This window comes from Ictalurus furcatus, chromosome 21, assembly GCF_023375685.1.
Source record: "Ictalurus furcatus strain D&B chromosome 21, Billie_1.0, whole genome shotgun sequence".
Classification (NCBI taxonomy): domain Eukaryota; kingdom Metazoa; phylum Chordata; class Actinopteri; order Siluriformes; family Ictaluridae; genus Ictalurus; species Ictalurus furcatus.
In genome coordinates this window covers 15,361,627-15,385,810 of record NC_071275.1, presented here as the reverse complement: position 1 = coordinate 15,385,810, position 24,184 = coordinate 15,361,627, and the positions used below count along the sequence as shown (strand labels likewise).

Here is a 24,184-nt window from a genome sequence, read left to right as displayed (position 1 = left end):
TGCCAATCAGCCTACCATGCATGTCTTTGGACTGGGGAGGAAACCGGAGTACACAGAGGAAACCCCCGCAGCATGGGGAGAACATGCAAACTCCGCGCACACAGGGCCTTATAGCTGAGTCAAGCACGTTAAAATTCAAGTGTCGAGGGTAGCCAGGCGGTTTCAGTGTAAAGTGTTTAAAGTCTGGAATTCCAGTACTCAAAAAAAAAAATATTTTTAAAATTGTATCACTTATTACAAATGATTAACCACCACGACCCTGTAATTCATTTCATTACATATCATTAATACAGTATATACTTATAATTTATGTTGAAGTTGAAGGTTATGTTGTTGCTTTTGCTGTTCTTATGTTAGCACTATGAGAATTAAAAAAACAAACAAGTAACCCAGCAAAAATAAAAAATAATAAGATTAGCACATTCATGTTCAAGAACATTGTTTAATTTATCAAACTTATTTTTTAAGCGTATCTGTTTAAGGGATTTTTAAAAAAGCTTTTCAATTTGCATCCTTAAAGATTGTTGTCACTGCACACTCAGAAAACTGTACCTTTTCTTTTGTACCTTTTATCTAGGAAGGTACACTTTTTTTATTATTATTATAATTTTTTTTAAAAAAAAGGTACACTAGCCACATTTCCAGGTGAAAGATGTATATTAAAGGAACAAAAGCTAAAGAGTACCACCCCAGCAAAAATGTATTTTTCTGAGTGTGAATATTTCATTCAAACACAAAAGGTCTTAACGATGAATTACACAGTACTACTAATTACTCAGTGACTATTTACTGTTGAGGTCATAATTTTACACAGAATCTGCAAAATTTATATTATTTTGTTCAAAGATCTTTTTTATTTTCATTTAGTACTGCCCTTCAGTTTCCCAGAATACAGAATAATAACAATTTCCACTGATCATCCTGTTCAAAAGTTTACACCCCCTTGGCTCTTAATGTATCATGTTGCCTTCTTGAGCATCAGTGAATGTTTGAACCTTTTGTAATAGTTGTGTATGAGTCCCTCAGCCATCCTCAGTGTGAAAGGATGGATCTCACAGTCAGTCACTGTTGGAAAGGGGAACAACTCTCACAAAACAAACACAGTCGTTGATCATCCAGGCAACGACACACAGGATTAATAATCAAGTGTGTGTAAACTTTTGAACTGGTTCATTTGTGTAAATTCAGTTATTATTATTGTGTCTTGTGGACTATACGTAAACATCAGTTATGTGAAATAGCTTATTCAGGGCGGTGCTAAATAAAAACAAAATGCAATTTTTATAATCCCTCTTTTCCTATTAAAAAACAATTCTTTAAAAAATTTTTTTTGTAATTTTGCAGACTTTGCAAGGCGTATGTAAACTTAAGACCTCAACTGTACTTATTACTAGTTAGTTCTTGATGCAGTACTGTCACTATCACTTATGTTTTATTTGACTTGTATTAGTGAAGATTCTAATAGTTCAGTTCTTATGGAGAAAACTTATGTGAGAGAATTAGATAAGTATTAAATATCTGTTCAAACAGCTTGCTGACTTGAGCCTTTTATTGTACATTAAAGCAAATAACTGAAAGGCAGAAAGGACAGAGCATACACTGACATTTCTTTAAACAACAAATTACAAGATTTGTTGATTTTATACTGCGACCCTGCATGATAAGATAGAATATGATCAATGTGACTCGGTTTGTTTTGTTTTTTAAGTTTTGGCACCGAACACTGTCCTGTTTTGCGCAAAAGCTCAGAGTCATTCAGCAATATGTGGAAAATGATACATGCAATGATAAATAGACTTACAAGAATCTCTCTATACTACAAAGGTATATATTTGTATATGAAGTATAAGGACATGACCATAAGGCTGAGCTGATTTCCCATCTTGAGCTCATTTCTGCAATGAGATGACTTAAATAATAACATAATCCGATATCACCCCATGACAGCATCCTAAATCTCAAGAGCATAATAAACACCGCAAAACATTTTCCTAAAAATATAAATACATTTGAACATTAACCCGGTTTTAGATAACCATCTGTGCGTATCTTGTTATTTGGACTATATAAAATAAATCTGTGTTCAAGTCCATACAAGTTCCATACAGCCGGAAGATTTAGCATTACATGAGTGACATGAGATAGTACTCAGGATCACATAGATGGGTGATTTCATGATCGAGGTGCCATTTATGTCCCACTGATGTTTCACTTTAAAAGAAAAATGCATCTATATAAGATAAATGACATTTTAAGACACAGGTAAAGTATCTTTCACAACGATCGATGTGCGTGTTTCACATAAATAACTTCAGCACTTCTTACCTTGAAATATAATAAAGCTAAGAAACACCTTTTTCCATAGGTCATCCATTATAGGTCATAAAAATGTACACTAGTCCCACACCATTCACCCCTATGAAATATTTGGAACATTCCAAAAGTCAGCAGAAAGTCGCACCATCGGAATTTCCTGAAGATCACGGGAAGAAGAAAAGCAATGTTCTCACATCATTCCTGCTTTTTTTCATTGATATTGTGTTAATGACTGATGAAGTCACTTTGAACCTACAACCTGTTATCCAAATTACAGTAATTTAAAAAATATTTGAAGTAAATCATTAGATTCTTTTTAATGTCCTCATGTCATTAGCATGAACGCTGCATTTGCTAATTCTATAATAAAACATTCAACCCTGTTACTCATTTAAGAGTAAAATGCAGCCTTGTAAAAACGAGATTGTCGCCTTTCTTTGATTCAATGTTGAGAATGCTATAAAAAAAATGAATAAAATGTCATTTTTAAAAAGATATAAAGGCTAAACAACACCCTAATCATGCAATCACCCAGAAATGACTTATTGAAACATTTTTCATTATATAATTACAGAACATGTTTGGTTAAAAATCTATCATTTCACTTTCAGAAACAAATTAAAGATTAAAATATTAAATAAATAAAGGACATGAAAAGGAACAACCCCAAGAACAAAATACTGCACATTTAAAAGACAAAAACATTAACATTAATAACCACACATGGCCTTTGACCTCTTGTTCATGTCTAAATCATTACATTCTGGATGGAAATCTCAGACTGCAAGCTCCCACACATGCTAACTAACTAAGGGGCATTAAAGCTTGGCTTCAAAATGTGCAACGTTTTAAAATGCACATGCAAATATCTGGTGCTCCTGAACGCATGTAGTGGGGTAAATGTGGGGTGAATGTTGTGCAGTCACCAGTAAAGCAGGATTTATATAGTGCTTTATACATAGTGCTAGATTGATGCTGTGCGTTAAGTCGAAGCCACTCCGAGACTTCAGGGCTACTCAGAAGCGGAAACAGTTAGCGGCGTCTTCTGCGCTTTCAAAGACGATTCCTTCACACAAGGATTCCTACGAAACATCACAGGCAAAACATAGAAATCAAAGTCTTCGCAGAGGAGAAAAAGTGCATCTTTATGAGAAATATGAAAACCATAGCATCGGATTTCAAGTGTTAACGTGAGTACTGCGATGAAATTCAGAAAAGGTATGAACCATAAATGTGCTGGTCCATTTAAAATCTTTTATTATCAAATTATAATATATCGAAAAGTTGTTTACATGTATATACACAATACAATAAAAAAGACATATTGAGCATTTTATCATCAAAAAAACTGGAAATAAAATGCAAATGATTTCAGCTCAGGCAGTTATACTGTGCAGTCTGAAAATAATAAAAAAAATTAGACAGAGAAAGAGTTTAGTTGGTCTGGACACACAATCCCACCCGTGGAAATCGAAACAACTACTGGGGTACGAAGAAGAGGTTGAAATGCAGAACATCAACTTTAATTTAAACATTATATTGGGTAAACCATACAGTAATCATGTACATGTGACTTCCACAAATACTGACATAATATAGGAACCCCTGCTCGTTCATGCAATTATCCACTCAATCAATCAGTCATTTGGCAGCAGCACAATGCATACAATCATGCAGCTACAGGTCAAGAGCTTCAGGTAATGTTCACATCAAACATCAGAATGATGAAAAAGTGTGATCTCTTTCACTTTGACCATGGCATAGTTGCTGGTGATGGATGGGCTGGGTTGAGTATTTCAGAAACTTATGATCTCCTGGGAATTTCACTCGCACACACACACACACACACATACACACACACACACACACACACACCAGTCTCTTGCTTTTACACAGAACGGTGCAACATCCAGTGGACCAAAGTTATGCAGGTCGTTGATGAGAGAGGGCAGATAAGAATGGCCAGATTGGTTCGAATAATCACTCTTTACAACCGTGGTGAGCAGACAAGCATCTCAAAACTCACAACATGCTGAAGCTTGAGGCACATGGACTAAAAAAAAACAAAACAGAAGATCACATCAGGTTCCACATCTGTCAGCCAGGAGCAGGAATCTGAGTCTACAGGCTTACCGAGACTGGACAATCGAAAATTGGCAAAACATCACCTGGTCGTTTTCAACTCTCTTAATCTGGCCAGTTTAGGTAAACATTAACTGAAGCTCTGGACCTGTATATGCATAATTTTAGGAACGTTATATATGAATGTTTCTGGAAGCATGGAGTGTTTTTATATAAAATAAGCAGCGTCCTGGCAGAACCTCATGTCCTGGGAGATACAGACCTTAGGCAGGCACCAACAGCAAGTCACATAAAAATAAAGACAATTTTCCTTACCATTATGTTAATATTTCCTATTAAGTTGACAATTTTTTTTTTTAAAAGGCTTTGATTCCTATATGGTTTAACCAATATAGTTGCAAATATCCTTAAATTAAAGCAGATGGTGTCCAAACAATACATGCAGACTGCAATTCAATCACCCATTACCTCATAAAATGCATCAGTATACACACCACACCAAACCCAACTGTTCAGATAAGTGTGTCTGAATACCAACAGAACCACTGGTAAAAGGGCCATGCAGAAGAATAGGAAAGATATACAGCAGACTTTAAACAAATGTAGCAATATGAAACTAATACTACATAAAACAAAAGACAAAAACATCCCATCAACATGTCGTGCTGTATTTGGGAGCAAATGAGAGAAAATGATGAAATCCATCAGTGGAATATATACTCACAGAAAACTGCCTGATACTCGAAGCTATGGAGGAACACAAAGAGAGAGGTAGAGAGAGGTAGAGGTAGAGAGGTAGAGAGAGAGAGAGAGAGGGGGAGAGAGTGCAGGGGGATGAGACATAGTGAGAGGAACAGATAGGGAAACGGAGGTGCTGTAGTCACATGGCCAAGGCAAACCAATCAGCTTGAGTTAACACAAACATGACATTAAGCACATACATTATATGATCTTACAAACGAGCACATTAATACACATTAAGCACATTTACACCACATTGCAGGTGAATTCTCGAATCTGATTGGTCGAAAAGTGTCGATAAACAGCAGCTCTGAAAGTAGTTCCGGTTGAAAGGTTTGTATTAATGCGCTCATTCGAATACATTATAGTTTCTATTGTAAAAGCTAATTAACAACTTTTTTTTTTTTACAAAAAAAGATAATTATTGATATGATGTTTTCTGTAAGTACATGTTTATTTAACATTTATAGAAGGAGTCGGAAGTGTCGAAAAGGTATAGCTGTAACCAATGTTTTTTTTGTTTGTCTGTTTCTCTGTTATAAACTGCATTTTTTTCTTATTCAATTCAACTGAGAGTATAAGAGAGGCTGGTGAGGGAAGAACCGTTTAACCGTTTATATATCTGATTTCTTCTGTTTTTGTGTATATCTCACTAAATTAAAACAAGACCTGAGATAAAACAAAGGCAATCTGAGTAAACACAAAATACGGTTTTTAAATGTTAATGTTATTTATTGAAGCAAAAACATTATCCAATACCAACTGGGCCAGTGAGAAAATGTATTTGCCCCCATAGTTACTAATTCCCCAAATCTATGAAACTGCATTCATAATGGGGTTCAGCTGGACTAGACGCAACCAGGCCTGATTACTACAAACCCTGTTCAATCAAATCAACATTTGAATAGAACTTTTTCAACAGCATGAATTTGGTTAAAAGGTCTTACCTAGTAACACACTATGCCAAAGTTGAAAGAAATTCCAGAAATGATGAGGAAGAAGGTGATTGAAATACATCAGTCTGGGAAGGGTTACAAAGCTATTTCAAAATCTCTGGGACTCCAAAGAACCACAGTGAGAGCCATTATCTCAAAACTCGACACAGTAGTTAACCTTCCCAGAAGTATCTGACCTTCCAAAATTCCTCCAAGAGCACAGCAACTACTCATCCAGCAAGTCACAAAAGAGCCAAGGACGACAACAAAGGAACTACAGGTTTCTCGTGCATCAATAAACCGTTAATGACTCCACTATCAGAAAGACGCTGGGCAGAAATGGCATCCATGGAAGAGTGGTGAGGCACAGACTCAACTGAATTTTGACAAAACACATCTTGATGTTCTGTGGACTGATGAGTTGAAAGTGGAACTGTTTGGAAGACAGGGGTCCTGTTACATCTGGTGTAAACCAAACACCCACAAAAAGATCATCAAACCTATGGTCATGCATGGTAGTGGCAGTGTGATGGTGTGGGGATGCTTTGCTGCTTCAGGGCCTGGGCAACTTGAAATAACTGAGGGAAACATGAATTGAACGGAAGTGTTAGCTTACAGTTATTGCACAACCAGACAGCAATAACTGCAAGGTGGCACAACCAGATTTTAACTTTAAGAGGGCAATTAGTTTTTCACATAGGTGATAGGTGTTGGATAAATAATGTTGCTTCGATAAAAAAAATCATTTAAAAAACTGTATTGTGTGTTTACTCAGTTTGCCTTTGTTTTATGTTGTATTTCGTTTGAAGATCTAAAACTATTTAGTACGAGATATACACAAAACAAGCAATCAGGATACTTTTTTTCAGCGCTGTACTTTTTTTCAGCACCCCTAAATATCACCAATTTGCCTCTAATCCCTTCATAGTAGCTGGAAATTGATGCAAGTCATTTATCAGTGGAGATGCAAGCCACACTGTGAACAGCACACTCCCATTTCACCAACAAGCTCTTTCTGGCAGTGGTGTGCATCAAACCGCTTCACTGTGATCACTAATCTGAGTAAACTAAAATCATGTTAATACATTTAATTAATTGTATTAATACAGGGATTAGTTACAGATAAGATTCAAACTGATAAACGATTTAAAAAATAAAATAGTAATATGTTCTAAACCAGTACAAAAGGACTGTAATGTTATTGCTTTAGAGAGACCAAAAATAAAACAATACACATTACGTACATCGTTATGGAAGTCTATAACAAACTGCATAACTAAATCATTGCATAATGTACTCAGTTGTTCAGTATCTCAAACAGATCTGGGTTCTGACAGTGTGTGACACTCTATTATCTATTCAACTGGGCAAAAGGATGCCAGAGACTTAAAAACACTCATAGCAGCCAGCTTGAAGCTGGAATTACTTTCTGCCTCAAAATTTCTGCCAAAAACCTGAAGATAGAATTTAAAGTTAGAAGTGATTTGGAGGAATTAAATTCGATTTTTTCTTAAAATACAAACATATTGTGCTATTTGATGAAACAGTTTAGTATATACAAATGATCATTCTGAACCGAACACGCAGTTTGCATTAGTCGAACATTAGTCACCAAATATGTCTTGGCAGATTGACCGCATTTTGACATTCTTAAAGTGTTAGGTCTGTAAATGTTAAAGCAGAGAAGCATTTCTCGGATACCGGTGTCAGGGGAAAAAAAATAAAAACAAAAAAAAAAAATGCACACACAATGCATGAGTTGCATCACAATACTGACTGATAATTAAGAAGCACACTAAACTGTTAAAGCTGTTAAACACATGCTCCACTGATGAATCGCTGCTACAAGGCTTACAGGAAGCAGCTGGTAAGCCCTGAGGACTGAGAGAGAGAGTGAGAGAGCGAGAGAGAGAAAGCGTGCAATCTGCAAGGGTCACTGAGGGCACTGTAAAGAGTAAAAACACATACAAACACACACACACAAGCGACACGAAGCTTGCAAGAGGACATGCACACGTGAAACAACCCTGAGAACCAAGACATGAACATAAACCACAGCACACCATGCCGTTAACACAACCAGGATCACAGGACGGCTGGAACGGGGACGAGTTATCTGTATATACAGTGTGGCATGAGGAGACATGAAGAAAAAATAGGAGAGAACTGAATCGGATCGATTGGGACGAATTGAGTTAGTCTGCTGATAGCAGCATAATGACCATGGACACTAACTTGGCTGTGCAGCAGCGCCCCTTCAGGAGTGTCAGGGAAGTGCAGGGCTGAGGGGGAGGGAGCGAGGGGCAGCCAGGGCCTGTTTCCTGCGCTGTACAGACGCGGCCGTTTGACCTGGTCGAGACTGGACAGAGGGGTGTAACTATTCCGCCGGAGCAGAAGGGGGGCCGGAGTCCTCCGAGCTTGCCCCTGGGTCGAAATGGGAAAGACCATGAATGTTACACAAAAAAGAGAGAGAGAGAACGAGTGAAGGAGAGAGAGACTGAGAAAGAGGGAGGTGATTACTCCAGGCCGAATCTTAGCGTCAGAGACTAAAGAAATGCCAGTAAACTACACATGGCAGATACACTTCAGACTCTTTAGCTTCCACACAAGACAATATCAAATTATTAAGGCTGTGTTCCAATACTGCTACAACATGCCATTGTGGACTTGCATACACTAACCTGTGGCACAACAAGCTCAAATTTCATTGGACAATGGGGAGCAGAACGGTAATTTCCCGGTCTAATTCATACATAGCCAGTCTGTTTTCGGTTTTTTAACAAAAGGTGAAATGGCTAAAAGAAAAGACGAAAAGACGATGACGAGTATTGTTCTTTACATCCGAACAGACAAATTTGCGTATTTGGAGGTTGCATTAATGGTAAGCAGTGTTCTATTTACTCTTACTTATGTACTGAATCTTCTACTGGTTTACCATTTGATGAAACTATCATAGTAGGTTAAATGAAGTCCAAGAGCCACCTACAGGCCTATTAGGTGAAGTGCAGGTTGTTAGGTCAAGAACACGCAAAATGTTAATTGGCCTTTATTACATTACCACTTTTTAGAATTATGCAATTATAGTAAAGATAACTATAATAATAATAATAATAATAATAAGAAGAAGAAGAAGAAGAAGAAGAAGAAGAAGACACAAAAATGTAAAAAAAAAAAAAATTGTTAACTTTTCTCTGCCTCTTTAAAGAAAAAAATTATAAAAAATTGGGGGTTTTTTGGCTTTTATGGCTCTTCCAACTGAAAAAGTTCCCTTACTCTGGATTATAGCATGTCTCGTTTAAAAATAACTTAGATAACATATGTACTAGTGTTTAAAAATATGGTGTCAAAAACAAGGTCATGGCTACATCTTGGAGAGCTCAAACCTTCGTCACCTTTCATTAATGCAGTTCCTTGAATAAGTCCAAGCCTAAACTGCTATGCTTAATAGAATTCTGCAGGGATGGTGTATTTTTGTAGGCCAACCCGGAAGTTAGCATCACCTTGATTCCCTCGACAAAAAGCCAATAGGACTTTTCCACTGGTGTTTAGACTACTGCAGAAAATAAGCTCTGCGACCAACAAAAGTTTAGGATTCTTAGACATTTTGTTCATCGAGATAATCTTCACAAATGAACACAACTTTTATGAATTTTGAAGCCTAAATACAATCGCCAGAAGTGAAAAGCTAAAGTTAGGGTATCAATGAAGTACACCACGGTCACACGACTTCAACGTCACCACCACTGAACTTCCGATAGAATTTATAGAACTACAATTTCAAAAAAGAAAAGAAAAAAAAAAACACGACAAATGGAAAATACTATAAATTTACAAGTTGGAGAGTTTGAGTTTGCAGGAGCGCGAGTATAAACACAAAGAGGCTGTAATAGATGAAATTCCCTGTTCGGCGTGATGACGTTTAATGTCCTCGACAATCACCGTAGTCCCATTTCGCCACTTGTTAGCAATGGCCTTTTTCAAGACACGTAAAAGATCAACAAAATCACGACTGGGGTATTACTGATGTATTTTATGTCGTAGAATAAAACGTGAAAATATCTTGAGCTTGTGTTAACCACAGACCACAGACTTTCAGGCATTTAACCCAAAAACCCAATTAAAAAAAACTCTGACTTTGGGACGAAGGAACCGGAAGTGCAAAAATGCTAACTCATTTCTGGGTTTTAGGACTCGTTTTTGCAGCACTCTACTGCTGTTATTCTTGCATCTCAAAATGAAATGTAGCTACCTACTCCCTTATATACATCTCAGCAGACATAGCATTATTACTTTATTCTACTGTACAATGTATTCCGCACACTGGGTAGTCTACACACTAGCTACAGTAATTACCTAGCTAATTATCGTGTAAGGAACTTGCTTCTAGAGTATTATTCTTGCTATCAAGAGAACGAGCTTTCAGATTGCTGTAAGGCTTTTTTTTTTTTTTTTTTTTTTTTTTTGAAGTTGAGAAGGCCAAGGTAGACAGTATTGGCACACAGGAACAATGCCAGTTAGAAGTCAAGAAAAATAACCACATGGGTTACACTTTACTTGACAGCTCAAGTAAAGGAAAATGATGCAAAAAGTAATTATAATGAGGTGGCTTGAAATATTCCAGGTGGGCCACCACTGAAAACTCCAACCTTCCACAATGTACTTAATACTAAAACACACAGCACAGATCATCCATTAAAGACCAACTACTGATGAGTGAAATGATCATTCCATAATAGGCGGAATTTCACACTTCAACAAAGGGGAAACAAATTGAAGTAAAATGATTTGTGACTTGTGATCACAGGACTGAGGGAAGTTAATAACGGGTAGGGAAAAGCAGAAGCAGAAGATATACAGGCAGCAGTGCTGTGAACAAAACAATAACAAAAAAAGCCATTCAAAGTCACATGCTGGATCAGTGGGAGGCTGCATGCATGCCCCAAGCAATTATTCAGAGATCAGCATGGAATCAAATCAAATAGATCACAATCTCTGTAGCTGGTACAGTAAGAATAGAAGTGCTGCTGAGACAGATAAGCTCAGCTGACTTACTAGTGGTCTGTCTCGGTGCGTGTTCACAGCCTCCACATTCAGATAAAACATTTCCACTTTGCAACCTGGAGAGAGGAATTATGTAAGAAGGTAAGTAGGAGAAGCACACGTGTGTTAATTGTTGAATATGTGACAAGGGAGTCTTTATCGCCAGTCCTACCATAAGCAACAGGGGTGAGCTTCAGAACAGTGTGGAGAGGACACTTTAAGTAAGGGAGATCGTCTGTTTGTGGGAAAAACAAGACATTAGAAAGAATACTAAAGACTGTGTATGTACATTCGGTATGTACACCTATACACCTGCTCATTCATGCAAATATCCAATCAAATATCAATCTTGTGGTAGCAGCATCAAAAAATGTAGGGGGAAAATGTGATCTCAGTGACTTTGATCATTGCGTCTTTGCAGGTGCCACACAAGCTCTGAGTAGTTCAGAAACTGCTGAACTTCCGGGATTTTCACACACAAATCCTCTAAAAGTTTACACAAAATGGAGAAAAAAAATGGAGGAAAAAAAAAAGGAAAAAAAAAGGAAATATCATCTTGTTGATGATCGTAGTCAGGGAGAATGACCAGACTGGTCTGAGCTGACAGTAAGGCTATGGTAAATCAAATAACCACTCTGTGCAACCATGGTGAATAGAAAAGCATGTCAGAACATGTCGAGCATGAGTTGGATGGGTTAAAACAGCAGAAGACTACATCTGGTTCCGCTCCTGACAGGCAAGAACAGGAATCTGAGGCAACAATGGGCAACGAAACTGGACAGATGAAGAGTTTCTAAACATCACTTGGTCGTTTTGGACAATGAAGGAGCAGGTGTTCCGAATAAAGTGCTCCATGAGTGTATATGTATATGAATGTGTGTGCTTGTGAGGAAAACCTGCGTTCTTGTCCAGAAAATAAGCCAAAAGACATCTCATGACCGCTTGGTGGCAGATGACCAGAACATTTCCCTGTCTTTCCAGCTCCATAATCACCGGCTCTAGACGCTGGACCAGATCCTGATACGACTACAGGGAGGAAAAATGGACATAACAGGTTTGGAATTTTTCCCCCCACCCAAACAGTAAAGAAAATGTTTGCATAATGTTTTTTAACAGGTGATCTTCAATGATGTCTAGAGTTTGACTTTGTTAGTTTCAACTTTTCATTATTATTAGTTAATGATTTCCTACATTACCGACAATGTCATTCCAGTACCCGTTGGTGCGAGTGGGATTTAATAGCAGTGCTTTACTCTTTAGTCTGTCTAGCGAAACCTAGTCATCCCTTATGTTTGAGATCACCATTTTAACTGGCGACGATACAGCACCAACCAATTAGCACCAGAATCACTAAACACATCACAAACATTTCAAATGAAACATATTTAATGTTTTTCAGGGAGGAGTTCTCCTGTAATAATTGACCCAAGTATAAAAGTCTGCTGTGTCCAATTTTTGTTTAGACCAGTGGTCACAAACCCTGTTCCTGCAGATCTACCTTCCTGAAGACTTTAGCTCCAACCATAATCGTACCCACCTGACCATCTAATCATTGCCTTAAGAAGTTCTTGATCAACTAAATCACAATTGGGTTACATTTTGGTTGGAGATGCAAACCTGCAGGAAGGTAGATCTCAAGGAAGAGGGTTGGTGACCACTGGTTTAGACTACAGAACGCCCAGGTTGTCTTCGTGCACCTGATAAACCTTCTCTTTTATTATAACCTGGCTCTTGGTCTCCTGATTCTTTAGTCATCTTACTTCTGATGAAACCGCAGTATTTTGATGGTCATACAGAAAGATTTACAACAATGTTAATCTTAACGATGTATTGTTAAGCATATGTTATAGTTATGGAGCAATGAGAAGACTGCACCTCTCCTCCTGGGTATCTGTAATGGTACTTGTCCTGGTCTCGGAGTGCAAACTCTTCCGGGAATGAGTTCTGAATCATCTCGTAGGTCATCTCCTCACACACACCCTGAAATCAATAATAATAATAATAATAATAATAATTTCAATATGACTACAGTAGTTTCATGCACTGATATTTCTGAAGCTCACCTTATAAATACTGAAAAGATTAAGGATAGAATTAAAAAGAATTGGTTTGGAGGGAGACGTCATTTATACAGTTTTACCCCAAAATGTATTGAAGCAGCCATGTCTTGTTTGGCGGCCGACGTTTCTTTAGTGTACATTTAGTATTTGTTTTCTTTTGATATTTGCTTCTGAACCCGAGAGGCTAACGTAGTTAACATACAGTATAAAGGATCTTTTTTAAAGATAAACTGTATTAAAATCCTCATAACTTCCAGCTTTTTGGTAGAATTCTATTATTAAACCTTGGGAGACTGGGCCTAGCAGGCAGAATAAATACAACCTGCGTTACAAAAAAAAAAAAAAAAAGAAAAAAAAAAAAAGATTATTTTTTCAAAATGGCTGCCCCATAAAGCAATGTTTTGTTCATGTTTAAAGCTGACTAAAGCATATAGTTTCCTAAATCACATCAGCATGACATTGTTGAGCAACGAACTGCAGTTTGAGGCAAATATTTACAGAAAACCGAGTAACATTAATCTTAGTGCAAAGCTAAAGAATAAAAATCATTGCATCTTGACGGTGTGTGTGTTTGAATACACTTCTGCTGAAACTACAGACATTTCATTTAAAGCTTGATAAGGGTCATTTGGCATACTAACGGCATCAATCTCATTCAGGATCTTCCACTGTTCGTACGGCACTCCCAGAGCCTCGGCAGTCTGAATGGATCTCCTCAGCTGGCTGGTCCAGACCTTCAGATCTGACAAGCCATGCTCCTCAATAAACCCGCGCAGAGCTGCCGCAAACTAGACAAGAAATCATTCGGGAGCTGTAATAAATGCTCTGATATGACAAGACACGAAGTATTTTCATACATCCATAGCGCTGCTCTGCAGCCTTCATTTAACCTCCCTAAATTAAAACATGATAATCCCGCTACTCCCTTGACACCAAAGCAGAGATCTATCAGCTTAAACACTTTCTCACACACAACCCTGTTCTCTTCATGCCCAGACCTGCTTGCCGCGGGACGAGAGCTCTGCATCGCCCCCGATGCGACCCTGTGTGTTGTGGTCGCTCTCGCCGTGGCGGCACAGATAGATACAGTGGGAGTGCACACGGATGTTCATGAGGTAGTAGACAATCTTGCTCTGGATGTAGTCCTGTATGCGGTTCACCAGGAAACGACGGCCTACGTTCATCACTTTAATGAAGGACAGATCTCTGAAAGATAAAATGGAGAGGAGTCAGGAGTCCACACACACTATACGGCCAAAAGTATATGGACAACTGACCATCACATTCATATGTAGTTCTTCCCCAAACTGTTGCCACAAAGTTGAACGCACACAACGATCTAGGATGTCTTTGTATGCTGTACCATTGCAATGGTACAAAGGGTCTCAGCCCAAAAATGTTCCAGCATGTCAATTCCCCTGTGCACAAAGCGAGCGCAAATCACTGAAGACATCGTGTGCTGAAATCGATGTGAAAGAACTCAAGTGGCCAGCACAGAGCCCTGACTTCAACCCTACTGAACATCTTTGGGATGAATTGGGAGGAACGTCGAATGTGTGACACGCCTCCTTGCCAGACATCAGTGCCTGACCTCACTAATGCTCTTGTGGCTGAATGGACACAAAATCCCCACTGCCACGCTCCAAAATCTAGTGGAAAGACTTTCCAGAAGAGTGGAGGTTTGTGTAATCTGACCCCCAACACCAGTAAGAATTTATGCCTAATTACTTAAGACTAGAAGCAGTAAAATTCAAAATAATAGCTGAAATCATTTTCATAATAATTTCGCTTGATACTGGTATCATAACTATTTAACACAATTATTCAGGCAGTTTAGAAATATAATAAAATTACTGCGCTGTCATTTTAAACCAACAGCCTTTTCTTTTACATGACATTATTTTTTAATAGCTTGTAGTTTATAGCTGCTAAATCCTAAGTGGTAACAGAATGTTGTTTCATGGACATTCCAGACTATTAAAAGTAAGCATAAGCACATAAAGTACAATGTCTTTCTTTAAAAAATAAAATAAAATAAAATAAAATAATTCAAATGGGTGTTGGCATATTACTGTGGTATAAGAGGAATAAAACACTTGCTGTTATTGAAAAATAATCAACCTACTACAACAGTCAATAAAAGACAATATGTAATTGTAGCTAGATAGCTGATAACTACAGAATCACAGGTAATTAGAGTATACTGAACGATATGATTAAATTATACACTCTACAGGATCCACTTTCCCATCAAAAGCATTATCTTCAACAAATGGTCCTACTTGTCATAATCATCAGGATCCAGTGGTTGGTAGGTGACTTTGTAGCACTCGATACGTTTCAGGAAGTCGTCCATGACTCGTTCTCGATGACTTTCTGGGTAATCTGGACTCGACACCTTCACTTCCTGTACACAGAGATAATAAACTACATGCAGGAGAATTACTGGCGTACTACTATAGAGGCTACAAATGAAGCTGAGATGTGTTGTTTTACCAAAATGTTAGCAGCAATAACATCGGGGTCATCACAGACGGACTCCACAAAAAACACCTGTGCACATAAACACCGACGCCATGAAGTGCTCACGTTCCACTTTTTTATTTTTATTTTTTTTAAATACAATGACTCTGGATGTGTACAGCACCTTATACGCATTCTCCTTCACAAAATTGAGGATGAGATCACGCCTCTCTCGGGTGGTATTTGTAGCATCGAATACCTCAACAGCAAAAAACAAACAAACAAACAAACAAACAAACAAAAAATAAACAGGTAATTACCATGCAATGTGAAAGAAAACTGAATTACTTATAAGAACATTGCTTAATTGGAGAGATCGTAATGCCACAAGCTTACTGCAATTTGTCCACCTTCTTCGTTCAGATAAGCCTTCACATCTTGCAGTGCCACCAATGCACACTTCCTGTAGAGGACAGCATACCTTTATACACATTTGCACTTATATTTCCACATATGTATGAAAAATGCAGAACATAGCTTCTGCACAAAGCACGAAGTTGAAAATTAAAAATGCAAGATGTATTGGCATTTTTGTGACCAACCTGACTAGGCATGTGTGATATAATCATTTATATCATACCCTACACAATTTTACACTGCCAAGAGATTTAGTGATGTTCCAATGATATTATAATACATTTTGCAGAAGAGCTACGCGATTTAACATCAGAGTAAGTTAACATGATGATATCACTCAGCAGAGCAGTCTTTTTTTCCTCCCCAACAAAACATGACACACATGAATCTGGAATGATTTGCGCATGCGTTTTGAACACCTGGAGCCTATCCAAGGGGACAAGGTGGGGGACAACCAACCCATTGCAGGGCACAATCGCACACACATTCACACCCCCACTCATACACTACGGACAATTTGGAAATGTCAATCAGCCTACAACGCATGTCTTTGGACTGGGGGAGGAAACCGGAATACCCGGAGGAAATCCCCAAAGCACAGGGAGAACATACAACCCCAATTCCCAAAAAGTTGGGACGCTGTGTAAAATGTAAATAAAAACAGAATGCAATGATTTGCAAATCCCATAAACCCATATGTTATTCACAATAGAAGGTAGAAAACATATGAAATGTTTAAATGTACCATTTTCAGAAAAAAAATAAGGTAATTTTGAATTTGATGGCCGCAACACGTCTCAAAAAAGTTGGGACGGGGCAACAAGAGGCTGGAAAAGTAAGTGTTACTAAAAAGAAACAGCTGGAGGTTAATTGGCAACAGGTTATTAACAGGATTTGGTATAAATAGAGTATCTTAGAGAGGCAGAGTCTTTCAGAAGTAAAGATGGGCAGAGGTTCAGAAATCTGTGCAAATCTGCGTCTACAATTTGTGGAACAATTTCAGAATAATGTTCAACTTAAAATTACGAAGACTATGAATCTATCATCATCTACAATACATAATATCATCAAAAGATTCCAAGAATCTGGAGAAATCTCTGTGCGCAAAGGACAAGGGTGAAAATCAATATTGCATGCCCGTGATCTTCGGGCCCTCAGGCGCACTGCATTAATAACGGGCATGATTCTGTAATGGAAATCACTGCATGGGCTCAGAAACATCTCCAGAACTCACTGTCTGTGAACACAGTTCACCGTGCCATCCACAAATGCTGGCTAAAGCTCTAGCATGCAAAGAAGAAGCCATATGTGAACATGATCCAGAAACGCTGCAGTCTTCTCTGGGCCAAAGCTCATTTAAAATGGACTGAGGCAAAGTGGAAAACTGTTCTGTGGTCAGACGAATCGAAATTTGAAATTCTTTTTGGAAACCATGGACACCGTGTCCTTTAAACTAAAGAGGACTAAAGAGGAGAGGGACCGTCCATTTTTTTTTATCAGCACTCAGTTCAAAAGCTTGCATCTCTGATGGTATGGGGGTGCATTAGTGCCTATGGAATGGGCAGCTTGCACATCTGGAAAGGCACCATCAGTGCTGAAAGGTATACACAGGTTTTAGAGCAACATATGCTTCCATCCAGATTCCATCCCGTCTTTACTTCTGATAGACTCCGCCTCTCTAAGATACTCTTTTTATATCCAATCATGTTACCCACCTGTTGCCAATTAACCTAATTAGCTGCAAAATTTTCCTCCAGCTGTTTCTTTTTAGTAACACTTAATTTTCCAGCCTTTTGTTGCCCTGTCCCAACTTTTTTGAGACATGTTGCGGATATCAAATTCAAAATTACCTTATTTTTGACTTAAAATTGTACATTTCCTCAGTTTACACATTTGATATGTTTTCTACGTTCTATTGTGAATAACATATGGGTTGATGAGATTTGCAAATCATTGCAGGGAAACTATCAATATCACACAACAAGAGACAGAAACAAACATGCAGAGTAATGCAGTATATTAAAAAGATGGTGTAAAATGGTTATTGTTAATTGGACAATCCCAATCTAATTTGTAAACTTGCCCTTAATGAAGCGAAAGCTTCATAAATGATAAATGCTTATTAATGCAATATTAATGCATCCTCGCACAGCATGAGCAGAACCTCCAGCAGTATCTGCAGATGGTGTTTATGTCAACATTATCCCATATTACAACTGGTATCATCATCATCAGCCACAAACACATGAGTCAGTGTGAGACATGTAAACCAGGCAGAAAACAGAAGCAAACATGACAACACCACTGAACTGAACGATACACGACATACATAATTCTGTGTTATTTAGTGATTTATCTTTACTGTACTTACTTCCTTATTTTCATGGCCTCTTGATTGTCATGTCTAAAAAAGTCATAGGACTTGTATGCTTTCACTGCCTCTCTCCTGTAGACCCCCAGATTAAAGACTGCAAAGAAAAACAGGACAATCAACTCTTTATTCAGCTAAAGTCTAAAATAAATAAGGAATAAAACATAATATTACATAATGCTGTTATAGGAAAACAATCAACGATGGGGTTCATTATAAAGTTCATTATTTTCCAATAACATGACGTCCTGAAGCGTTTAATCGTCTTATATCACAGCAACTTGTGAACAGTTATGATTTTTTATTTATTTAAAAAGTACAGCACATCAAACGTTTTTATCCATTTATAGTTACACTTGGAATGTGGAATGTCCACAAAACAAGCGTGATCCTGTTTGACAAAGTGCAAACTCTTCCATCCTTAGACTTAAATCTTAAAAGTTACAGCTTTACGTCTGACTGTTAGAACACGCCGACACTGGAGACCCCTTTCATAAATCTTAAATAAATGTCTCCTGACAAAAAAAGCTTAATCATATCAACAGTATAGACATTTTATAGACATCTTTGTTTAAAAAAAAAAAAAAAGAATTTTTTAATCCATCTATTTATTTTTGACATTGATTATGTGAGCGTCTGCCATATACTGTACGTCCTTGTGAATTACCGGTTACTAAAGAAATAATGACATATTAGGACAAGCACATTACTATAATCCTCTCAGATTCGCCCGTTATGGAAAATTCATCTACACCTTCTGACCAATCAGAATCAAGAGTTCAACAACACTGTGGTAGAAAATTCTTTTACAGCTTATGACGATGCAGAAAATGTAATGCAGGGGGAAAAAATCCAATCCTTTTGAATTCTGAAACTCTAACGCCAACCTAAGTGAATTTAAAAAGTTGATGGATATATATGAAAATGTACACACACACCTTTAGTTGGAACTCCAATCCAGTTGAGATAACGCGTGAGCTTCTTTGACATGTAGGTCTTGCCTCGCGCAGGGAGGCCAATCATGACGATCAGAGTTGGTGAGTTGGTCATGTATGATGCCCATGCTAGTGTTAAACACAGACATGCTTAAAACACAGGTTACGCACACTTAATGGAGCAGTCTGTCATTTTTAAAAGTTCTTTTCTTCTTGTGAAGCAAATTATAATTCCCATAGTTTCAACTTCTCATTTCTGTAATTGTGCCCCATTTCCTTTTCATGTTTCCCTTCTTGGATCCTCCCTCTGAGGAAGTAAAGAAAGGATGCAAGGAAAGGAAACAAGAACCAAGTGTTTTTAATGCGTTCACTTACTGATCACTGTGTCAACTGTATAACAGATCGGCCTATACAGAACAGCGATTGTTCACTGAATAAGCCTTAATTAAAATGATGTTTTATGTGACTTTTCTGTTTGTGGGACACGTAGGCATTTATACTGTATGTTTACATGAAGTAGGAAAAAAAAAAAACAAAAAAAAAAAACTTCCTCACTGAAAACATCCTTGTATCGTTCATCTTGTTTTCTTGTTACTTGATTCCTCAGGAGCACATTTCAAGAATTGATACTTCCTTAAAGATGGTGGACTTTGACTGATTTCTTGGTCATGAGCTGAAGGAAGAAGGGTCGAGGAATCAAAGAGGCATTGATTCGAGATTTGGAATGCACTCCCTATGTGAGATTTTAAGGAAAACAGGTAGAGCTGAGAAACAGTGTTCTGGCTGGGGGTGGAGCCCATTACTGGTTCGGAAATACAGAATGTAAAGCCATCCATTTTCTGTACCGCTTATCCTATACAGGGTCGCAGGGAGCCTGAAGGCTATCCCAGGGGAATCGGGGCACGAGGCGGGGGACACCTTGGACGAGATGCCAACCTATCGCAGGGCACAATCGCACATACATTCACACACCCAAGCGAACGCTACGGACAATTTGCCAACGCCAATCAGCCTACAACACATGTTTCTTGACTGGGGAAGAAACCAGAGTACCCGGAAGAAACCCCCAAAGCACGGGGAGTATGCAAACTCTGCGCACGAAGGGCCGAGGAGGGAATCGATCCCCCAACCTCGGAGATGTGAGGCAAACACAGAACGTAAATAAAATCATGAAATGAAAACCATACCCAGTGTCCAGTCCAGTGTGCGTAGCAAAGTTGTAAATATCGCACAGCTTTTACAAGGTGTCTTTAAAAAAAATATTATTATTTCAAAGACTAACTTGCAGCACTATTTTCTATTTTATTTCATTTATCTTATAATCATATATCAATACCTGAGACTGAAGTGAATTCATAAAGTCTGTCCCAGACAGAACAGCAAAATGAGATCACGCTAGCTAGCTAATGCTCGTCTTGTGGGTGGGGGGCGGGGGGAGCAGCTCATAAGAAGCCATGATTCAGCACAGAGCATCGATTTAATTCTAGAGATCACATCACTGCTGTGTGTAAAGCCAGACACAAGGTAATTTCATCATTTTCCTTGTGGCCAGTATGATTTTAGTCTAAATCTAGGTCTTTATATATTGAATCCTGTTTAGACCATTGAATTTACAACACAATTGGCCAAGGACAAGTATTTCCTTAGTTATTAGGTCGATTTAACAGTAAAAGACCAATGTAATTCCTAAAGGGACTGATAATTCATCCGGTTTAAAAAAAAAATTATGGGGAGTGATATTATTATCTTGCCTAATGTTTATTGCTTAAGATTTCAAAAAACCTCTAGATATGGTCACAATAAAGGAAAAATCTACCCTTTGACATGCATACCAATATTTAAAATCTATATGTGCTCTTTAATTGTGCAAAAGATTTATTATATGATTAAATTGTCTTTTTTTGGTTCAAACCTCCTTCATAAACATTAGTCTATTTTCACTTTTGTTAACACTTCCAGTTCAACTACCTGCTCATATTGGTAGTGCTCATTGGGAATTCATCTTTACCTAAAGACAGTGATGCGGCAGCACTTTAGTCTTAAAGTCTGTCCAGTTCTCTCGCCTCCTAACCTGAACAGTATACCCTACTCAAACAAATCAGGCTCCGAAGCACGGACTGTTATGCTAATAACGCCATCAATGCCATCGACACCCTTCATCTCAGAGAGACCACTACATAGAGTTAGCTCTCTACCACTACACAATCGATAAGCACATCACAAATATTTAAATATCAATATATTTAATGCATTCTCCTCCACAGCTGGAGCTGTGGTTGTGATCTGGCAGTCGAACTCAGATGAGTTCATGGCAGTCATTCTACTGTGGTATGTAGGCCAGATTAAAGTGGTATATGTGGCATGGCAGTTTACGAGTTGGAGAAGCAGCTGACCTACACAGAGTCTGTTGCAACCTAAGCTTTTCTGAAAGCGGTTAAACTACGTGACCAGTATTTTTGGCAATAAATGTTGATTAGCAGAAAAGTTGGTCAAGATAGCCTCAGCAAAAAATGACATTAGCATTGCTGCCTTGGAGCTCCAGGTTCTCCAGTTCAATCGTGAGCTTGGGTTACAGTCTGTGTGTAGTTTTGCATGTTCTTCCAGGTTTCCTCAGGGTCTTCCGGTTTCTTCCCATCGAACAAACACATGCTGGTAGGTTGCTTGGCTATGCTAACTCACCCCTAGGCGCTAATGTATGTGGAATGCCTTGCGATGGACTAGCATCCCTTCCAGAGTGTGTGTGTGAGATATATGCACACATTATTTATATTTATATTTATATATATATATATATATATATATATATATATATATATATATATATATATATATATAAATAATGTGTGCATATATCTCACACACACACTCTGTGTGTGTATATATTATTTATATATATATATAAATAATGTGTGCATATATCTCACACACACACTCTGGAAGGGATGCTAGTCCATCGCAAGGCATTCGATAAATAATATATATATATATATATATATACACACACACACAAACACACACACACACACATACAGACTGTGCAAAAGTCTTATGCACCCTATTTTATTTTTAATACACACTTTGTTATAGGGTTTTATTTTATGATTTCTACATTATCATGTCAGTACAAAAACATTTTAGATTTCCAAACATTAATTTTGCAGCACAAAATGAAATGTTACGGAAAAATATCTGTACGAGTACGTCAGTAAAGAAGGCAACATATTATGTAAGAGACCACTTTTCATAAAAAAAAAAAAAAATGATGACATAATGATAAAATAAGAAGCAAGTGCGACTGTCAAAGTCTCCAGAAGAACTGTGGCTGGTTCTGCAAGATGATGCTGAGTAATACTTACAGCTCATTTCCTTATAAAACGCCACAAATTGCACCTCAGACTACTCTTTTTTTTTAAGCAAAGGATTGGCATACCAAATATTGCCTTTGGTTCATTTATCACGGTTTGCTGCTTTTTATAGTACTTTTTTAGTGTCCAAACATTGAATTTAATTACTTTTGAAGGGATCTTTGCTCTACATTATTTCTTTGCATGTGCCCAAGACTTTTGCACAGACAGTGCACACTCAGGTTTGCTGGTCACTGGTGTCGGATATTTAAGTACAATGCATTAAAAGTAAGATGTATTGTGAATGTTCAGTAGTGAGTTGAGAAAACAGGAGGTTGTTTGCTTACAGCACTGCTTCCCGTTGGCTCTGGGCTCTGCTCTCTTGGCTTCATCACACATGCTGCAGGTTCTTCCACAGGCAGAAGCTTTGCTTTATAAACACATGCACTCTTGCACCTGCAGGAGGATCACCGAGAACCCGGGTTCTGGAGAACACAACATCAACATTACAGAAATCCTGCATGCAATTCATACAGAGCTGTTTCTTTCTGTCTGGTTTTAGGTGCACTGGATTTATTCTGCGGCTTTGGCGCAGCAACAGCAAGCTCGTGCTCGTGCTACGTCATCCGCGTTGAGCTCGAGATGAAACCGCCAATAATGGCGATCTGACTTCAGAGGCAGTATTACACTGCACATCCAACTTACAGAAACAGGGCTATACAGACACCGCATTTCTATGAGATCGGCTCGTTGGGACTCACCGTCGTTGTCTGGCTTCAGGAAGCAGATGGTTTATGGTTTTATGTCGTGTTTAAAGCCATAACACACGAATGTACGGGCTGAATTATCGTCCTTGCACTGTGCGCGCGCAGACCGGCTTGACGACCTTCCAAGGTAACGAGACGCCCCGCCTCATTGGTCGAAGGTGTGTTCTGACGTCACCACGTCTTTACCGTAGTTCCGCCAGTAGCTGAGTTCTCAACCGTAAAAACCAGTACCTCAACATTATATTTCTTTTATGGACAGCCTTATGGTCATTATTTAAACGTGTACAATACTAGTCTGAAGGTTTGTCTGGCTAATTACTTGTTAATAAGGTTGGATTAAACCCATTCAATACAAATGACCTGTCAAAAAAAACCCTAAAAAAAAAACATATTTAAATAAGAGCTCAATAATAAATATAATAAATAACTTTGGAAATACTCAGTTGTGATTTACACCACTGGAACAAAACATTCACAGCCCACAGTGTAAGAACCACTGAGCCATAGTACACTAAAAGTATGTGTACACCTGACATTCCCTAAACTGTTGTCACAAAGTTGGAAGTACACATTTGTATTGAACGTCTTTGTATGCTGTAGAATTAAGATATTCCTTCACTGGAACTAAAGGGTCAAGCTCAAACCCGTTCCAGCGTGACAATGCCCTGAGCACAAAGCGAGCTCCATAAAGGTTTGTAGAGGTTAGGGTGGAA

General features: G+C 38.1%; 1 protein-coding gene across 5 annotated transcripts; it reads right to left on the bottom strand.

Annotated features, from left to right (window-relative positions):
* Positions 1 to 1,535: 1,535 nt before the first annotated feature.
* Positions 1,536 to 24,070, bottom strand: pfkfb2b (6-phosphofructo-2-kinase/fructose-2,6-biphosphatase 2b). 5 transcript variants are annotated; one of them, XM_053652778.1, is made up of 17 exons: positions 23,466 to 24,070; positions 23,052 to 23,189; positions 19,364 to 19,489; positions 18,426 to 18,522; positions 16,034 to 16,100; positions 15,822 to 15,896; positions 15,671 to 15,727; positions 15,457 to 15,581; positions 14,173 to 14,380; positions 13,816 to 13,962; positions 12,990 to 13,094; positions 12,011 to 12,140; positions 11,287 to 11,349; positions 11,127 to 11,191; positions 8,310 to 8,498; positions 5,123 to 5,145; positions 1,536 to 3,398 (listed from the first exon to the last, which is right to left on the bottom strand). In XM_053652778.1, exons 2-17 carry the CDS (start codon positions 23,101 to 23,103, stop codon positions 3,329 to 3,331), a joined length of 1,599 nt encoding a protein of 532 aa, XP_053508753.1. In that variant the 5' UTR covers positions 23,104 to 23,189; positions 23,466 to 24,070; the 3' UTR covers positions 1,536 to 3,328. The 5 variants fall into 5 exon arrangements, with proteins under 5 accessions (XP_053508753.1, XP_053508754.1, XP_053508755.1 ...); XM_053652779.1 differs by lacking the exon at positions 5,123 to 5,145; XM_053652780.1 differs by lacking the exon at positions 8,310 to 8,498.
* Between the last annotated feature and the right edge of the window lie 114 nt (positions 24,071 to 24,184).

Coding starts and splice junctions, on each gene's coding strand:
- pfkfb2b (XM_053652777.1), bottom strand. CDS start 23,103: ATGTGTGATGAAGCCAAGAGAGCAGAGCCCAGAGCCAACGGGAAGCAG. Junction 19,490..23,051: donor AGCCAACGGGAAGCAGTGCT/GTAAGCAAACAA, acceptor GTTTAACACTAG/CATGGGCATCATACATGACC. Junction 15,582..15,670: donor TTATTGCTGCTAACATTTTG/GTAAAACAACAC, acceptor CTCTGTGTACAG/GAAGTGAAGGTGTCGAGTCC.